General features: G+C 52.2%; 2 protein-coding genes across 5 annotated transcripts in view; one reads left to right on the top strand and one right to left on the bottom strand.

Moving 5' to 3' along the window:
• The window catches only part of Tmem63b (transmembrane protein 63B), a 26,717-nt gene extending 24,088 nt beyond the window's left edge, over positions 1-2,629 (bottom strand). The window contains exon 1 of one of the 3 annotated variants that reach the window (XM_060369663.1): positions 2,393-2,629. The gene's annotated coding sequence lies outside the window, so the exon portion shown is untranslated. Of the gene's footprint in view, positions 1-1,625; positions 1,779-1,835; positions 1,977-2,392 lie in introns of those variants that run through there. The other 2 variants (XM_021649297.2, XM_021649298.2) reach the window with 2 other exon arrangements.
• On the top strand, positions 2,034-14,004 carry Mrpl14 (mitochondrial ribosomal protein L14). 2 transcript variants are annotated; one of them, XM_021649317.2, is made up of 3 exons: positions 2,034-2,149; positions 11,126-11,218; positions 13,552-14,004. In XM_021649317.2, the coding sequence occupies exons 2-3, from the start codon at positions 11,148-11,150 to the stop codon at positions 13,916-13,918; spliced, it is 438 nt and encodes a 145-aa protein (XP_021504992.1). In that variant the 5' UTR covers positions 2,034-2,149; positions 11,126-11,147; the 3' UTR covers positions 13,919-14,004. The 2 variants fall into 2 exon arrangements, with proteins under 2 accessions (XP_021504992.1, XP_021504993.1); XM_021649318.2 differs by lacking the exon at positions 2,034-2,149 and adding an exon at positions 2,777-2,935.

Here is a 14,004-nt window from a genome sequence, read left to right as displayed (position 1 = left end):
AGCTGTTATTAATAAGAAACAGGCTCCAAGAGGCTGCTTTCGTGGAGGAATGCTGGTTGAGACCAAAACAAAACATACAATTCCATGATAGGAATAGAATAGAACTCGGGGTGGGCGGGGGGCACCCTGCCTCTACCTTAGGGACTCTGTAACCGAGTCTCTGAATGTACCCCATCCACCTGCAGTAGGCGAGGTGGGGCATCAGAGGTGATTGGTAGGTCAGGAGGTTCAGAGCCGAGAACCCATTATAATTGATCAACCGTCAGGCAGACTGCCAGGCTCCTTACCTGCGTTACACTATTGGATCCCAAAGATCTACCCAAGTTGGTGGTAGTAACAACTCACACTTTTAAACAGAAACAGAGGTCCAGACCGGTTAAGTATCTTGTCAAGGTCACACAGCGCAAGAACAGCAGGGCTAGGATTTGAACCCAGGCTTCTGAGCACTCTGCTGCACTTGGAAGGAACTTGTATGATGTCCAAAACGGGGTTCTTACCTACTTATCCCCCATCTTCTGCCTCAAAACAGCCCCACCCACCTACTCACTCACTCATTGGCCAACACTGCAACTGGATGAACTAACAGCAGGCCCCAGCATGTGTTACCTGGGGCATGCCAGGGCGTAGACCCTCTGGTACCCCGGGGACAAAGGTGCTGTCAGCGTACCCATCACGGTACCCACCGCCGGAGCCTGGCAGCCACTCCCCTTCCCCTCCTCTCACGTATCAGGACGGTGGAGGACTGTGGGGGCCCCTCTTCAGGAGGGGCTGGGCACAGTCTCACTCACCCCACACTACTGCAGACTCCAGAGGAGGCTCGGGGTCAGGGAGTGGTACTAGGTAGGGAGCAGCGCCCCAAGCCCACGCCTGGGCAATGGGCCGCCAGACTTCTGACCAGGGGACCAAGGCGGGTGGCAACACAAGCCCCAAGGGCAGCCAGCCCCTCTGACCGACCTCCGTTCCCCACTTCCCGGGCGTCCTTCTTTTTTCTGGGTAACACAACGACAAGCTTCGGGACACTCGGCACCAGGCGGTCAAGACAGCCTGGAGGGACAAAGCGCGCCCCCTCCCCCTCAATGGGGCCTTTGCCTACTCCGGATTCGCCTCTGAATCTTCTCCCCACCGCACCCTCCAACGCAGGCCCCGGGCGGCTCATGAATGAACTGCTCTGTGTGGGGCGCAGGAGAGGACATGCTCCCCGGGCCAGCCGCCCTCTCCAGCCGGCAAACCAGTCCCTATCAGGGCTAGGGGTAGCCGCCCGTCTGGTGCCAGCCTCCTCGAGCACTGCCCTTTGCCCGGGCCCGGACCCCTCGTTTGAGGCCAGCTTCGTCCCCAGCAACAAGAGAAAGAATAAAAAGAGATCGAGGGCATCAGACTCGGCGACCCCAGAATGCAAAACTCGGGGGCGGAGGCGGGTGGTTCCCTTCAGCGGCGCCGGCGGCTGGGGAGCAACTGGGGGGCCGGGGGAGGGCCGCACAGGAGCCGCGCACCTGGACGGCGCAGGTGGGACTACAGTGGCACTCGAGGGCCGGGACAGAGGGGGTCCCACCCCTTGGGATATCCCGGCGGGGCGGGGGCAGAGAACGGCGCACATCTGGAGCCCCGACAGGGGTGGGAGCACTCACATCTGGCCAGGGACGGCGCGGGTTTGGGGACAAAGCATGCCTCCGTTGGGTCCCGCGGGGGCCCCGGGCACCTCTGGGTCCCGCAGGAGGTGGAAGGGAGGAGACGCGCAGCCGAGTCCGGGTGGTTTTTTTTTTTTTCCCTTCCTTGGGGTGGTGGTGAGATCCAATGCGCCAAGTAAGGGGTGCTGGGGAGGGGGTCCTCGTACTCACCCTTTGGCGCAGACTCGGCTCCGACTCGGGAGCCCCGGCTCCGGGCGGGGCGGGGCTGGGGAGGGGGAGGGGGAGTCGTCGCCGGGCGGCTTGAGCTCAGGGCTCCTGCGGCGGCCGCGGCAGCGCGTGGGGGAGGGGGAGCGGGAGGAGGGAGGGAGAGCCGGGGGCGGGGCTCCAGGAGGGCCCGCCTTCCGCGCCGTCCACGTAGAAAGTGCGCGCGCACTCACGGAGCCCTGCTGGCGCGCAGGCGCAGGTCGCGGGGCGGGGCCTTGCCAGCGGGGTTCGTGGCGGGAGATTCCCAGGCGGCCAACGCGGTATGATGGGGGCTCGGGGAGCAGCTTGCTCCCCTCGTGTTACTGCTACCCCTTTCTTCTATGCAGAAGGGGAGGTGCTCCCGGGGAGGGGGTGAGGACAGGCCATACTGGGACCCAGGGACAGATGAGAGGGGTTCCCACCCTTCACGAGGCCTCAGACCTGGACCCTGTTGCCTTCCGTTTGCCCAGGGCTGCGGGGTCCGTGCCTCCCCGTCCCTCCACATCCCCCCGCCATGCACTCACCTGCTTACCCTCATCCAGGACGTGGAGCTTTGGGGAATGGGGTGCTGCAGTGTAGCCTGCTGCCAAGTGGCTTAGGCTGGTTGCTCTGGCGCGTCTCCTAAAGTTTATCTATCTGCTCCTCTCTCCTTCTGGGTCTGGAGATGAGTTTGCCAGAAACTTCTGCGATGTAAAGCGGGAGGCGTTACTTTCGCTTCTGTCAGGCCGAATGACTGCTTTGGTCCAGGAAATTCCCTGTTTTCTCAGTTCACCGAAGACTTCACCTAGCAGGGGTTAAGACCGGAGAGGCGGAGCGCCTCTTTTCTGTATGTCACCACACATCACGATCACAAGGACGGGACAAACACCACCTGTTTAATTTCGGGTTCTTAAAGGGGACAGAAGGAAATACTGCTTTCCACTGCACGTAGTAAGCGGACCTCACACACTGAGACGTTCAGGGACGGGTTGTGTAGCAGTCACGAGAGCTGAGACGGAGACACCTTGGGTGACTTGGGAAGGGCTGGCACCCAGAGTCTTGCACCACGGCTGGACACTGCCATTCTGGTCAGTGTGTCTGTTGTATGTAGGCGATCAGCTGCCCGTTTGTAGCTGGAGTGTCAGGTTTGGTCTGCTGAAGTGCCTTTCAAACATTCCCATGAGTGACTTGAAAATCAGTTTAGTAGACCATGGCCATCTGTGTGTGTGTGTGTGTGTGTGTGTGTGTGTTGCACTTAACAGTACTGTCTTGGGACACAAGGTCATGGGCGTGTATTAGGTGTCTTAGACTGTTTCTGTGCGTCACAGGAAAGTTTGGAAAAGCGTCTTGTAATGCTTCTCGATTTCCTCTGCTTGAGTTTTCAGCCAGTTTAAATCCTGTGAAGGTGCAGTTGGTAATACCAATCAGGAGGAAATTGGAATGGGCCAGCAGCGGGGCTTGCCTGTAATCCTAGACGTAGGCAGGTGTTCAAGACCATCCACAGCTGCTTTGGGGGTTTAAGGCCAGCTTGAGCTTGCCTGAGACCCTGTCTCAACAAACATACAAACCTTGAGGATTTTTTTTTTTTTTTGGTAAGGGAAAGAAGATGGGTCAGTGGTTGTCACTGTAGAGTGCTTAGTTGTAGGACTCTGCAGGTCTGGGTTCTGAGGAGTTGTATAGACCGAACAGCGGGGCTGGCAGTGGTGGCGGCTGCGCTGCAGAGGCACACGCCTTTAATCCCAGCCCTCGGGAGGCAGAGGCAAGTGGATCTCCCAAGTTCAAGGCTAGCCTGGTCTACAGAGTGGGTTCCAGGACAGCCAGGACTACGCAGAGAAACCCTGTCTTGAAAAATGGGGGGGAAAAAGTATTTGATGAAAAGGATCTGTTGTGATGTTTTTGGGTTATCCGTTTTACACACAGGGGTTCTTGGATGTGTCTTTCCTGTGGGACTTTTTACATATTGTGTTGATTTGGGTGTGTAAATATGGAAATCTAATGTGACCCACTCCCTGGAACAATAAAATTCACTTTGAGGCCAAACAGCACTGATAACGGGTATCTAGCAGACAGAAATGGAGGGACTCCTGGAGGTCACTGGAAGATGTTTCTGAAATTCTACTTTAAAAATTCTATTTTAAAAAATAATAAAGTATGACTCTGAGCCTCTGGGTTCCTGAATTCATTTTTTATGTGGCATGTGTTATCTGAGCACAGTGCTTAAAATCTCGGATGATGCAAAAGTCCTTAATTTCGTTTTTTTCCAAGATGAGGTGTAGCCCTGGCTGTTCTGGAACTCACTCTGTAGAGCAGGATGGCCTCGAAACTCAGATCTGCTTGCCTCTGCCTCCCAAGTGCTAGGATTAAAGCAAAAGTCCCTTAACGATTGTCTTGATCGGTCATATGTGTACCTGCCCAAATGTATGTTTTCATTCTTCATGTTCTTCAGAACTATGGGAGCTTAGGAAGGCCTCAAGAAACCAGGGTATCATTTAACCTGTATTTATTTGATTGTGTGTTTATGTGAGACCCTGTCCCATGGAGCCCCGACTGGCCTCAGACCCATGATCCTTCTGTCTCTCTGGTATAATTTTACAGGTATGTTAACAGTTATAGTCAGTGTTCAGGAACGGACTGTGATTCAGGGCTCCCCTTAATCACCCTGTGTTGTTCTGGGTCACAAAATATGTTGACCCATAAGGAGCTGTCAGTAGCTTATTATTCACTGGGGAAGTAGGGTAGGAAGTCCCCAATCAAAACACTCTTAAGAATCATGCCTGTCCTTGAAAGTCAGGAAGCACTTCCCTGTTTCTCCTCTAAGCTGAGAAGCACCTGGAGGACTGTGGGATTTGAGATGGCGGAGCCTGTGATGGAGGAGTGAGGCTACTCTTGCTGGCCCCAGGCCCAGGAAACCAGGTGTTTACTCAGTAGACCAGGATTCCCCCAACCGAAGATGCTAAAGCACTTTCATATCCATGTGGCTTTACTCTTCCCAGTTCGGTCGACAGTTCCAAGACCTGAAGAAGTGGTCTAAGGTCACAGTCTTAGTTAGAGAAGAGAGGCGGCCACTGAGATGAGTCCTGCCGGCAGCATTTCCTCTTTGCTGCTAACCTTGCTGCCCCACATTCCTTTGGCTTCCTGAAATCTTATTCCTGGCTCCTTGCCACTGGCTCAGTTAAGACCTCATAGAAAGTTAAATGTGAGATAAAAACTGTAGACCAAGTTGAGAAATGGGTTGTTCAGGGGCAGCCATAGTAGAAATCGATCATCATGTTGTTACAGGGAGCTCTGGTCATTGGTAGTGATGCTGTGAAAACTGGCTGGCAGGTGAGTCAAGCTGGTTTCTGCTTTGCCCTGGGCTGTGGGTATTATTATTATTGACAGTGTGTTACTGTGTAGCCTAGAATTCAGTATGTAGACCAGGCTGTAGATCTTGAACTCCCAAGATCTACTTGCCTCTGACTCCCAAGTGCTAGGATTATAGGCATGAACCACCGTGCCTGGTCTTGGTTGTTTTGTTGTTTTCTTTTCTTCTTGACAGTCTTGTGTAACCTAGGCTGGCCTTGAACTCCTGATCCTTCTGTCTGCCGCATCCCCGCTGTTGGATCACAGGTGTGCACCACTGCAGCAAAGACGGCTTTTGGTTTCTTGAGTTTTTAAAGATGTGTGGCAGCCTTCACGCCCACACGAAGTGTTGTGTTTGGTTTGGGTGAAGTTTTTCAGTGGGTAGGACTGCATCTGAGCCTTACCATTGCCCTGCAGGGTGTGCTGGGTAGGAACAGGTTTGAGCTCTGGTTTGGATTTGGTTGCCTTATAAACCTGGTGGAGTAGCAAACAGAAGTACCATTTCTGATTTCGTGCATCTGCCAGCAAAGTGATGGCAAGTCCTCAGTCCTCAGCTGGTCCAGCCTCTTCCAGGCAGTTACCAGTTCTTACTTGTTTTTCTGTTTCCATCGGGTGCCTAGGAATGAAACCATCAAGGAAAGTACTCTGGTGAGGGTACTTTGAGAATTGCAACACATTAGACTTGTGAGAGATTAAACTGTATGCACAAAATAAACTCCTTAAAGAGAATGGGCGAGTAGGGAAACAGTAACGAGTGTTCAAGCAACAAATACAAGTGTTTATTGATCAAATAATGGGAAGGGTCTGTATGGGGGGGAGGGTTGTGGAGGTCTTTTTGTAATTCTTCAGAGTGGCCCAGACCTTTGCTTTTTCCAACATTTGATTTATTTGTTGTTGGAGTCAGGGTCTCATTCTGAAGGTAAAGCTGGCTTGGAATTCCCAGGCTGGTGTTGAACTAAAGGTGACTCCGCTTCCTGCTGCCTCCAGAGTGCTGGAACTGAAGGTATGTGCCAGCTGGCCTGGCTTGGAAACAATGTGTAGGTCTGTGATGCCCCATGCACTTCGTAATTGTATACAGAGCTGCTCTGCTGGTTACTTTGTAACTGAAGTTCAAAACCCAAGTAATACCTCAAAGATGGCTCAGCAAGGCAGTAGCTCGCTTGTGCACAAGGCTGAGGACCTAAATCAGTTCCCCAGAACCCAACTCCACAGTTACCATCTACATGTGTTCCATGACACACTCAGTAATAAATATTCTCAAATAACGGTACTTCCCTTCCTCCCCCCAAAAAAAACATAGCAAGTTGGGTGCCTCCTTGATTGCTGGTCTAGCCTTGAGTATGAGAAGTAGCTAAAAATCCAACCCGCCCCCAAAGAAAACAAACTAAAAATGAACCCTCTAAACGTGGTTCTCAACCTTAATGATGTGACCCGTTAATACCGTTCCTCATGTTGTGGTGCTCCCAAACCCTTAAATTATTTTTGTTGCTACTTCATAACTAATTTTTCTGCTGTTTTGAATCGTAATGTAAGCATGTGTGTTTTCTAATGGTCTTAGGTGACGCCCATGAGAAATCCCAGAGGGGTCACAACCCATGGGTTGATAACTACTCCTTTACAATATCAGAAGCCTGGGTATATGAAAAAGAGAGTCAAGCTGGGAAGTAGCGGCACACGCCTTTGATCCTATCACTCAGGAGGTAGAGGCACATGGATCTTTGAGTTTGAGGCCGAGTTCCAGGACAGCCAAGGCTACCCAGAGAAACCCTGTCTCAAAAAAGCAAAAAGAGAGAGAGAGAGAAGTCCAAACAAACACAGCGAGCATGGAAACTCTGGACTCCTCTTGACAGTCCCTTAGCTGCAGCCATGTGTCAACAGCTGCTGTACCCTCCAGCAGTCACTAAGCAGGCAGGCGCTGGGCCCTGCCCTCACAGAGCACGGTTTCAGCTCAGTGTGCATGGACGAGCCCAGTGCACACCACCTGTGGTGCGGCTCTGACATCCCTGCTCTCCGTGCCTCTGCAGCATGGTGGAGCTTTCGACCGTGGTGGGAAGGTCATGCCTCTCAGACGCGGTAAGTCATCTCTACCCTGCCCTTTGAAGGACAGGTTGTCATTCGCACCGAAATGGGAGGATGCACGCAGAGTTGACCAGGAAGTCACATGAAAGGCCACCTTTGGCCATGGAATCTTCCAAATAACCTGGCTCCATCTAAGCGAGTGTCATAGAAGTACCCTGGGCAAACGCAAGGCTTCCAGAGAGTTATGGCATTCCATGTGCCAGGATGGGCTCATGCTAGCAGATCTGCAAAGGCCTGTTAAGAGCTTCCTTGAAGTCTTTTGCTGTCCTGTAGCACATCCCTCACCCCCACCTGAAGCAGTTGTTATTTTGATGTGGGCAGTGTCCACTGTAGACTGGGAGATGCTTCCGGGGCCTTGCAGACAAAAGCATGGGCTTCCCCTAACACTAGCATCATCTTGGTGGCGGGGGGCTCCAGAGTGGGGGAGCATGGCACCTAATTTATTTATTGCATTTCTGCTGTCTTTCTGGACCTGAGATCTTTACCCAGTCTGGGAGTCGCAGCTGTCTTTTGAGGAATAAGGCCAGGAAGTGAGCGTCTGCGACTGTGCCTTAGGGCCACAGCAGTGCATACTGTTGTCTTTTCACTGCTAAGTCAGCTGGGGTTGAGGTCAGAGATCACAGGAGCGGATACATTAGAAACAGTGAAAGTAACCATGGACCTTTTCTTACGAAAGTTGAAGCTGAGCAGCGGAGGAGCACACCTTTAACCCAGCACTTGGGAGGCAGAAGCGTGCCAGTCTCTGTGAATTCAAGGCCAGCCAAGGCTGCACAGAGACACCCTATCTCAAAGAAGAAAAAAAAAAACAAACAAACCTGAAGTCTTCCCTGGAGGCATGGCCCCCATGCTTGAGGGTAGGGCACAAAGTCCCTGCCTTCCCAGCCCCTGTAGCCATTTGAGATATCCTTCTAAGTGTCTGGATTTGGGGTGGTAAGTAGCAAGGGGTGAGGTCCCTATGACCTCAGGATGGGCAGCGTGGGCTGCATTCGATTCATTTTGAATAGCCAGGGAGTCCCTGTGAGCCTGAGGGCCTGCTGGCATCAAATGGCCCAGCTTGTCCGGGGTTTGAGGGCACAGGCTGGCTGCCCATCAGAGCTGTGGTGGTTTTGTACCCATTTTTAGTTATGCACAGCACGCGAGCCTTTCTTGCTGCTGACACCACAGATTGTCTTCAGAACTTAGATGGGGGCTGGGGTGGTGCTCAGCTGCGGAGTGCTCTCCAAACAGCTTGAGGTGCTAGGTGCCATCCTAGAGCCACAACACAAATCCTCCTCACCTGGGTTTTCAAGTTGTAGAGCAGGCAATGAGGGCCCTATGAGTAAAGTGGACATATAATGTCAGTGGGTTAGGGGGGATTGCTTTGTTTTGTTTTTAATGATTTTTGTTTTTATTTACATACTTTTTATTTTTAATTTTAATTTTATTTATGTATTTACTTATTACAATTTATTCACTTTGTATCCCAGCTGCAGTCCCCTCTCTCATCTCCTCCCAGCCCCACCCTCCCTCCCTTTTCTCCCGTGAGCCCCTCCCCTTGTCCACCAATACGGGAGGACCTCCTCCCCTTCTATCTGACCCTAGACTGTCAGGGCTCTGTTTTTTAGTTTTTTGAGATGGAGGTTTATCTATATTCTGGCAGTCCTAGAACTTACTCTGTAGACCAGGCTGGCCTCAAACTTACAGAGATCCACCTGCCTCTGCCTCCCGAGTGCTGGGCCTGAAGGCATGCGTCATCACACCTAGCTCTGCAATTAGAGTTTGTTAACAGTTGGAGAAATACTAATATTTATGTTGCCATGTTTACTCCTGGTTGAGTAAGTGTGTAATGGGCTCAGGAAGCCGATGACTGTGGTTCAGATTTCAGCCCGTTACTCCTCACTTTGTCACAATGGTCAACTTACTTAAAATCTCTGGCCTCGTGTGTGTGTGTGTGTGTGTGTGTGTGTGTGTGTGTAACAAGGAGGTCAACAATGGTATGCTCTGCACAGTAGTGTTAGTGAATTCAGTGAGATGACAGCACACAGTGTTTAGCCTGGTGTGTGCTGTGTTCTAACTGCTGCAGCAAATGTTCAAGAAAACAGCGGCCTGACAACTCAAAGCCTGAGGGGTGCAGAGGGAACGTCCTGAGGCCGAGGCTGGTTGTAGGGCTCTGTGTAGACCACGGAAAGTGCCTGTACCTCAGTGTCTCCTCATCTATGAAATGAGGTGGGAAGAGGAAATGAGCTGGTGGGTGGGGGCGCCCAGCCTGTGCTGCGCTGCGCAGTGTCTGGGCTCAGCAGCCCAGGATCTTCAAGTTAGTATGGGCTCGGCTGTTGGCCTCTGTGTGTCCACTGGTCCTGGGTTAGCTGCCCTCTGTTTCAAGTCGTTTTCTGATTGGAGAGTGGGCCAACACCACCGGTGTCCCAGGGAGAACACCGAGGTGCTGGGATTTGAGGCTAGGCACCAAGTGACAGGCATTTATGGAATGCCCCGGTATTCCTGTGGAAGTGAGTGGTGAGCCCTCCCCCGCCCCCGCCTTTATTAAATAGTCTTATCTGCGGCGCTTTGAAGCCTCACTAAACAAAGCTGTGTGTAAATACTCCAGTGCACAAGCATGGCTCTGCAGGGTTCTCCAGCGGTGCCCTCTGGGGCGTCTGGGTGGAAGAGCTGGCCTGCTTACAGCTGGGATCCCCGCCTGGTTGGTGGCATGCTTTTCTTCATCATGCTACAGCGATGCTCCGGCCTGCAGGACCTTTCCACTTCTGTGTTGGTGCGTTCTAGGGAGCAGCAGAGCCAACTGGACTCCTGCCGCTTAGGCACTGTAGCTCTGTCTCCTGCCTGCGGAAGTTTTTCCAGGCCACTGTGCTGTGGGGGAGCCTCACCCAAATATAGACTTTGGTCAGTACCTTGGCAAGGGTGGCTTTGGCCCTACTTTGCCGACGACCTTGGGCTTTCCAGGTGTCCTGGCATTCACATTTGGGGCAAGGGTGATGTATGACAGGCGACCTAGGAAGCTGCTCAGATCATCACCATTTTCACCCCACTTGAGCACTAAAGACCGAACCCAGGATGTATGTAAGCACCCTACCACTGAGCTATATTCTCAACCTTTCGGAAAATGTTTTTATTTTTGTTTCATGCATACTAGTGTTTACCTACATATATGTAGCTGCAATACATGTGTGCCTGATGCCTAAGGAGGCCAGGAGGGATGTCTGGTCCCTGGAACTGGAGTTATAGATAATTGTGAACCACCATGTGGGTGGTGGGAACTGAACCCAGGTCCTCTGCAAGAAGAGCCAGTGCCCTTAACCACTGAGCCATCTCTCCAGTCGCATGTTTTGTTTTGTCTTTAATAATTTCTTTGAGACAGGGTCTCAGGTAGCCTGCGTTGGCCTGGAGTTCACCACGTAGCTCACAGGTCTGGAGCTTTTCATCCTCCAGCCTAGGCCTTCCATGGGCTGGGCTTGCAGGGATGAGCCATCAGCGCTAGCTAATCTGCTTTCTTCCAGGGTCCTGAACTGAGTTTCAGAAGGCACATGGGTGTCAAGAAGGGAAATGGCATTCGGTTTTGTAGCCCTCTTAGGAAGTTGCGGCTAACTGGGGTATGCCAGAGGACTGCCTTGGGGAGAGCTGAGGGCGGTCGGCATTTTCACCGCTGGTCTGTAACGGCTGGTCTGTTCCCAGCTGACCAGAGTGGGAATGTGACTCAGCAGAACTGGGAGCTGGAGTCTTGTCTAATCATCCGTGGATCTTACAAACGCTAAGATTCTTATTTAGTGACTAAATAAGAATCACTAAATAAGGACACTTGTGCTACAGTGTCCTCGCCCACACAAGTCCCCAGAGAAAACAGACTCTGTCCCCCTTTCCTGCAGGTTTGCTGTCTTGGGATCCTCCATGGCTATCCTCACTGGCCTCTTGGGCCCCTTGGCCCATGTCAGCAGAGCATTCAGCCAGCGCTACTTCAGGTAATGCTTAACATCTTGTTCTTAGAGAAGTTTCCCTGGGTAAGCCTGCCACTCTGGCTGGATCCTGTGGTGACTGGAATGGGAGAAGAAACTTCACAGAACTGTCCTGGGGTCAGCCTGAGCTGGGATTTAGCACGGGGGAGGGAGAGGACAGATGTGAGCAAAGGGTGGCCTATGATAGAAGCTGTTCATTTTCAGTCCCTGCCAGTTCCAGTTCCTTAGAGTGACAGCTCTTGATCCTGTCAAGAGGGCTTTAAAACCCCTGACATTTCAAAAGATTTCAGGTGTGTGTGTGTGTGTGTGTGTGTGTGTGTGTGCGTGCAAGTGTCAGGGTGCACATGGAGGTCAGAGGGCAACGGGCATAAACTGGTCCTCTCCACAGCATGGGTCTTGGATCAAACTCAGGTTGTTGTGTTTGGTGGCAAGCACCTTCGTGTGCTGAGCCACCTGCTGAATTTTGTTTTTCCAACCTCCTTTTACATTTTATTTTTTGTTCTTGTTGTTTTTGTTTGCCTGGTACAATAAAGTTTCCCTGTGTAGCTGTAGCAGGCCTGGACATTTCCCTGTAGACCAGGCTGGCCAACTTTTTCCCCATTGGCTTCCTGAACACTAGGGTTGCAGAGTTGCCCAAGCCGACCTTGAGCTCACTCTGGAGCCCACAGGACTTTGCACTTACCATCTTCCTGCCTCAGTCTCCCAAGTAGCAAGGATTGTATTCTTGTACCACCACGCCCAGCAAAACTGACCTTTACAAAATTACACAGTTCTTGTCAGTACACGCTTTCCTACCAAGCCATGATGGCCCCACACCAGCCACAGTGCCCTCCCCTCTGAGACGCCACTTCCCAGTTCCTCACTGCGTCCCGCAGAGGTGAACGAGGACGGCCTCTAGTGTAGCAGCTCTCACGGTAGGCCTCAGAAATGAGCTGTGAGGCAGCTAACCCTAAGACGTGATGAGCGTGGGGAAAGTGGCTCAGCAGTAATGGTGGCTGCCACCAGGCCTGGTGACCAGGGTGAGTTCCATCCCTAGGATCCACATGGCGGAAGGAGAGTGCCAACTCCCGTAAGTTGTCCTCATGCCTCCACATGTGTATGTGTGCGCACACACACACACACACACACACACACACACACTAAATAAAAATACTTTTGAATACATGTTTTTGAAAAGAACGTGATGAGATGAGTTTATAGTATAGCAGAGAGAGGTTTCGTGAGTGCTTCTTGGGTCTCAGGAGAGCTGTTAAGGGAAGATGAGGGTGCCCAGAAGGAAAGTGGGTACGGCCTGTCCAGGTCCCTAGGGAGTTTTTGGAGAAGCCCTTTGCAGCAGCAGCAGCAGCAGCAGCGGAGTGGGTTGCAAAGCGGGACAGGTCAGTCGGGCCCTCCCTAGCTTGCAGTGTGGAGTACACATCAGAGGGCGCTCTGTGGCTAAGCAAAGGAGAGACGTGGCCTAGAGGTAGAATCGCTAGTTGGGAGGCCCTGGGATTGTGCTAGAGAACCGCACACTTAGCGGTGACACCCGACTTAGGGGAGAGGGAAATCCATGGTGGCAAGACTGGATCCGCCCGTAAAACTGTTCTGTTTCTGGAAAGGAATGTTTTGGGGGTAGTGGTGCTGCAAGCTGTAGGCCCATCTCCTCCCCCGACCCCGTCTGGAGGCTGAGGCAGGGGGATGGCTTGGTCGCAGGAGTTTGGGCAACGTTGAAGATCCATCTCAAAAAAAACAAAACAAAACAAAACAAAACAAAACGAAACCCCTTTGCTAGTGTCGGAGTGGTTACCCTGACAGCTTCCAGTTTCTGCTGGGTTGTGTCAGGGCTTCCTCAGATAGAGTCCACAGCTTCCCAGACTACCAGAACAGTGACGCAGGACCTGGGGAAGCAGGTTCTGCAGGGTTGGCAGGGGTGAGGCTCTGTGGAAATGCCTTCAGCCCTCCTCGACTTTCAGAATCCAAAGGCTGGAGATGAGGTATCCCACGGAGTTTGCTGTCACAGAAAAATTGGCTTCTTGACACCGGGTAGAAGCGCTTGGTTTTATGAGAGGGTCTCACTGAGTACCACACGCGGGTCTGTGAGCTTCCTGCCTAGGCTGTCAAGTGCTAGGATCACAGGTATCCGCCAGCAAACCGTCCCAGAAGCTCTCCATTATCAGGAAGTGGGTAGTTAAGGCTTCGCAATCCCTGGTTTCTTGTTTTGGCTTCTGGGTCATACTCTGCTCAGTGTCTACATGTGTGTATATGCACGTGGCTGACATGCACCTTCTTGTCCTCTATATCCGTGCCCGGTGGTCCACAGAGAGCCATGTCACAGACTTTTTTTTCTCCTCTCCCTCCAGCACCTCTGGGAACCTTGGCGCGATCCAGAAGATGACTCGGGTGCGCGTGGTGGACAATAGCGCCCTGGGGACCACCCCGTACCATCGGCCTCCTCGGTGCATCCAAGTCTATAACAAAAGTGGGGTGGGCAAGGTGGGCGACCAGATCCTGCTGGCCATCAGGGGCCAGAAGAAGAGAGCACTCATTGTGGGGCACCGCATGCCTGGCCCCCCAATGACCCCCAAGTTTGACTCCAACAATGTGGTCCTCATTGAGGACAACGGGAACCCTGTGGGGACTCGAATTAAAATACCTATCCCAAGCAGCCTTCGCAAGAAAGAAGGAGAGTATTCCAAGGTATTGGCCATTGCTCAGAACTTTGTGTGAGCAGAGCGGCTCTGAGCGAGCAGCCATTCCTTTCACACAGTGACAATGTTTTGGAACAGAATAAATATCTTAATGTGTTTTCCTCC

This window comes from Meriones unguiculatus, chromosome 16 (assembly GCF_030254825.1).
Source record: "Meriones unguiculatus strain TT.TT164.6M chromosome 16, Bangor_MerUng_6.1, whole genome shotgun sequence".
Classification (NCBI taxonomy): domain Eukaryota; kingdom Metazoa; phylum Chordata; class Mammalia; order Rodentia; family Muridae; genus Meriones; species Meriones unguiculatus.
Note: the sequence above shows the minus strand (reverse complement) of the source record. Positions and strands in the feature narration are given on the sequence as shown.

Excerpts from the sequence above, each read along its gene's own strand:
- Mrpl14 (XM_021649317.2), top strand. The coding sequence starts at position 11,148 with ATGGCTATCCTCACTGGCCTCTTGGGCCCCTTGGCCCATGTCAGCAGA. Across the intron at positions 11,219-13,551 it reads TTCAGCCAGCGCTACTTCAG|CACCTCTGGGAACCTTGGCG; the intron begins GTAATGCTTAAC and ends CTCTCCCTCCAG.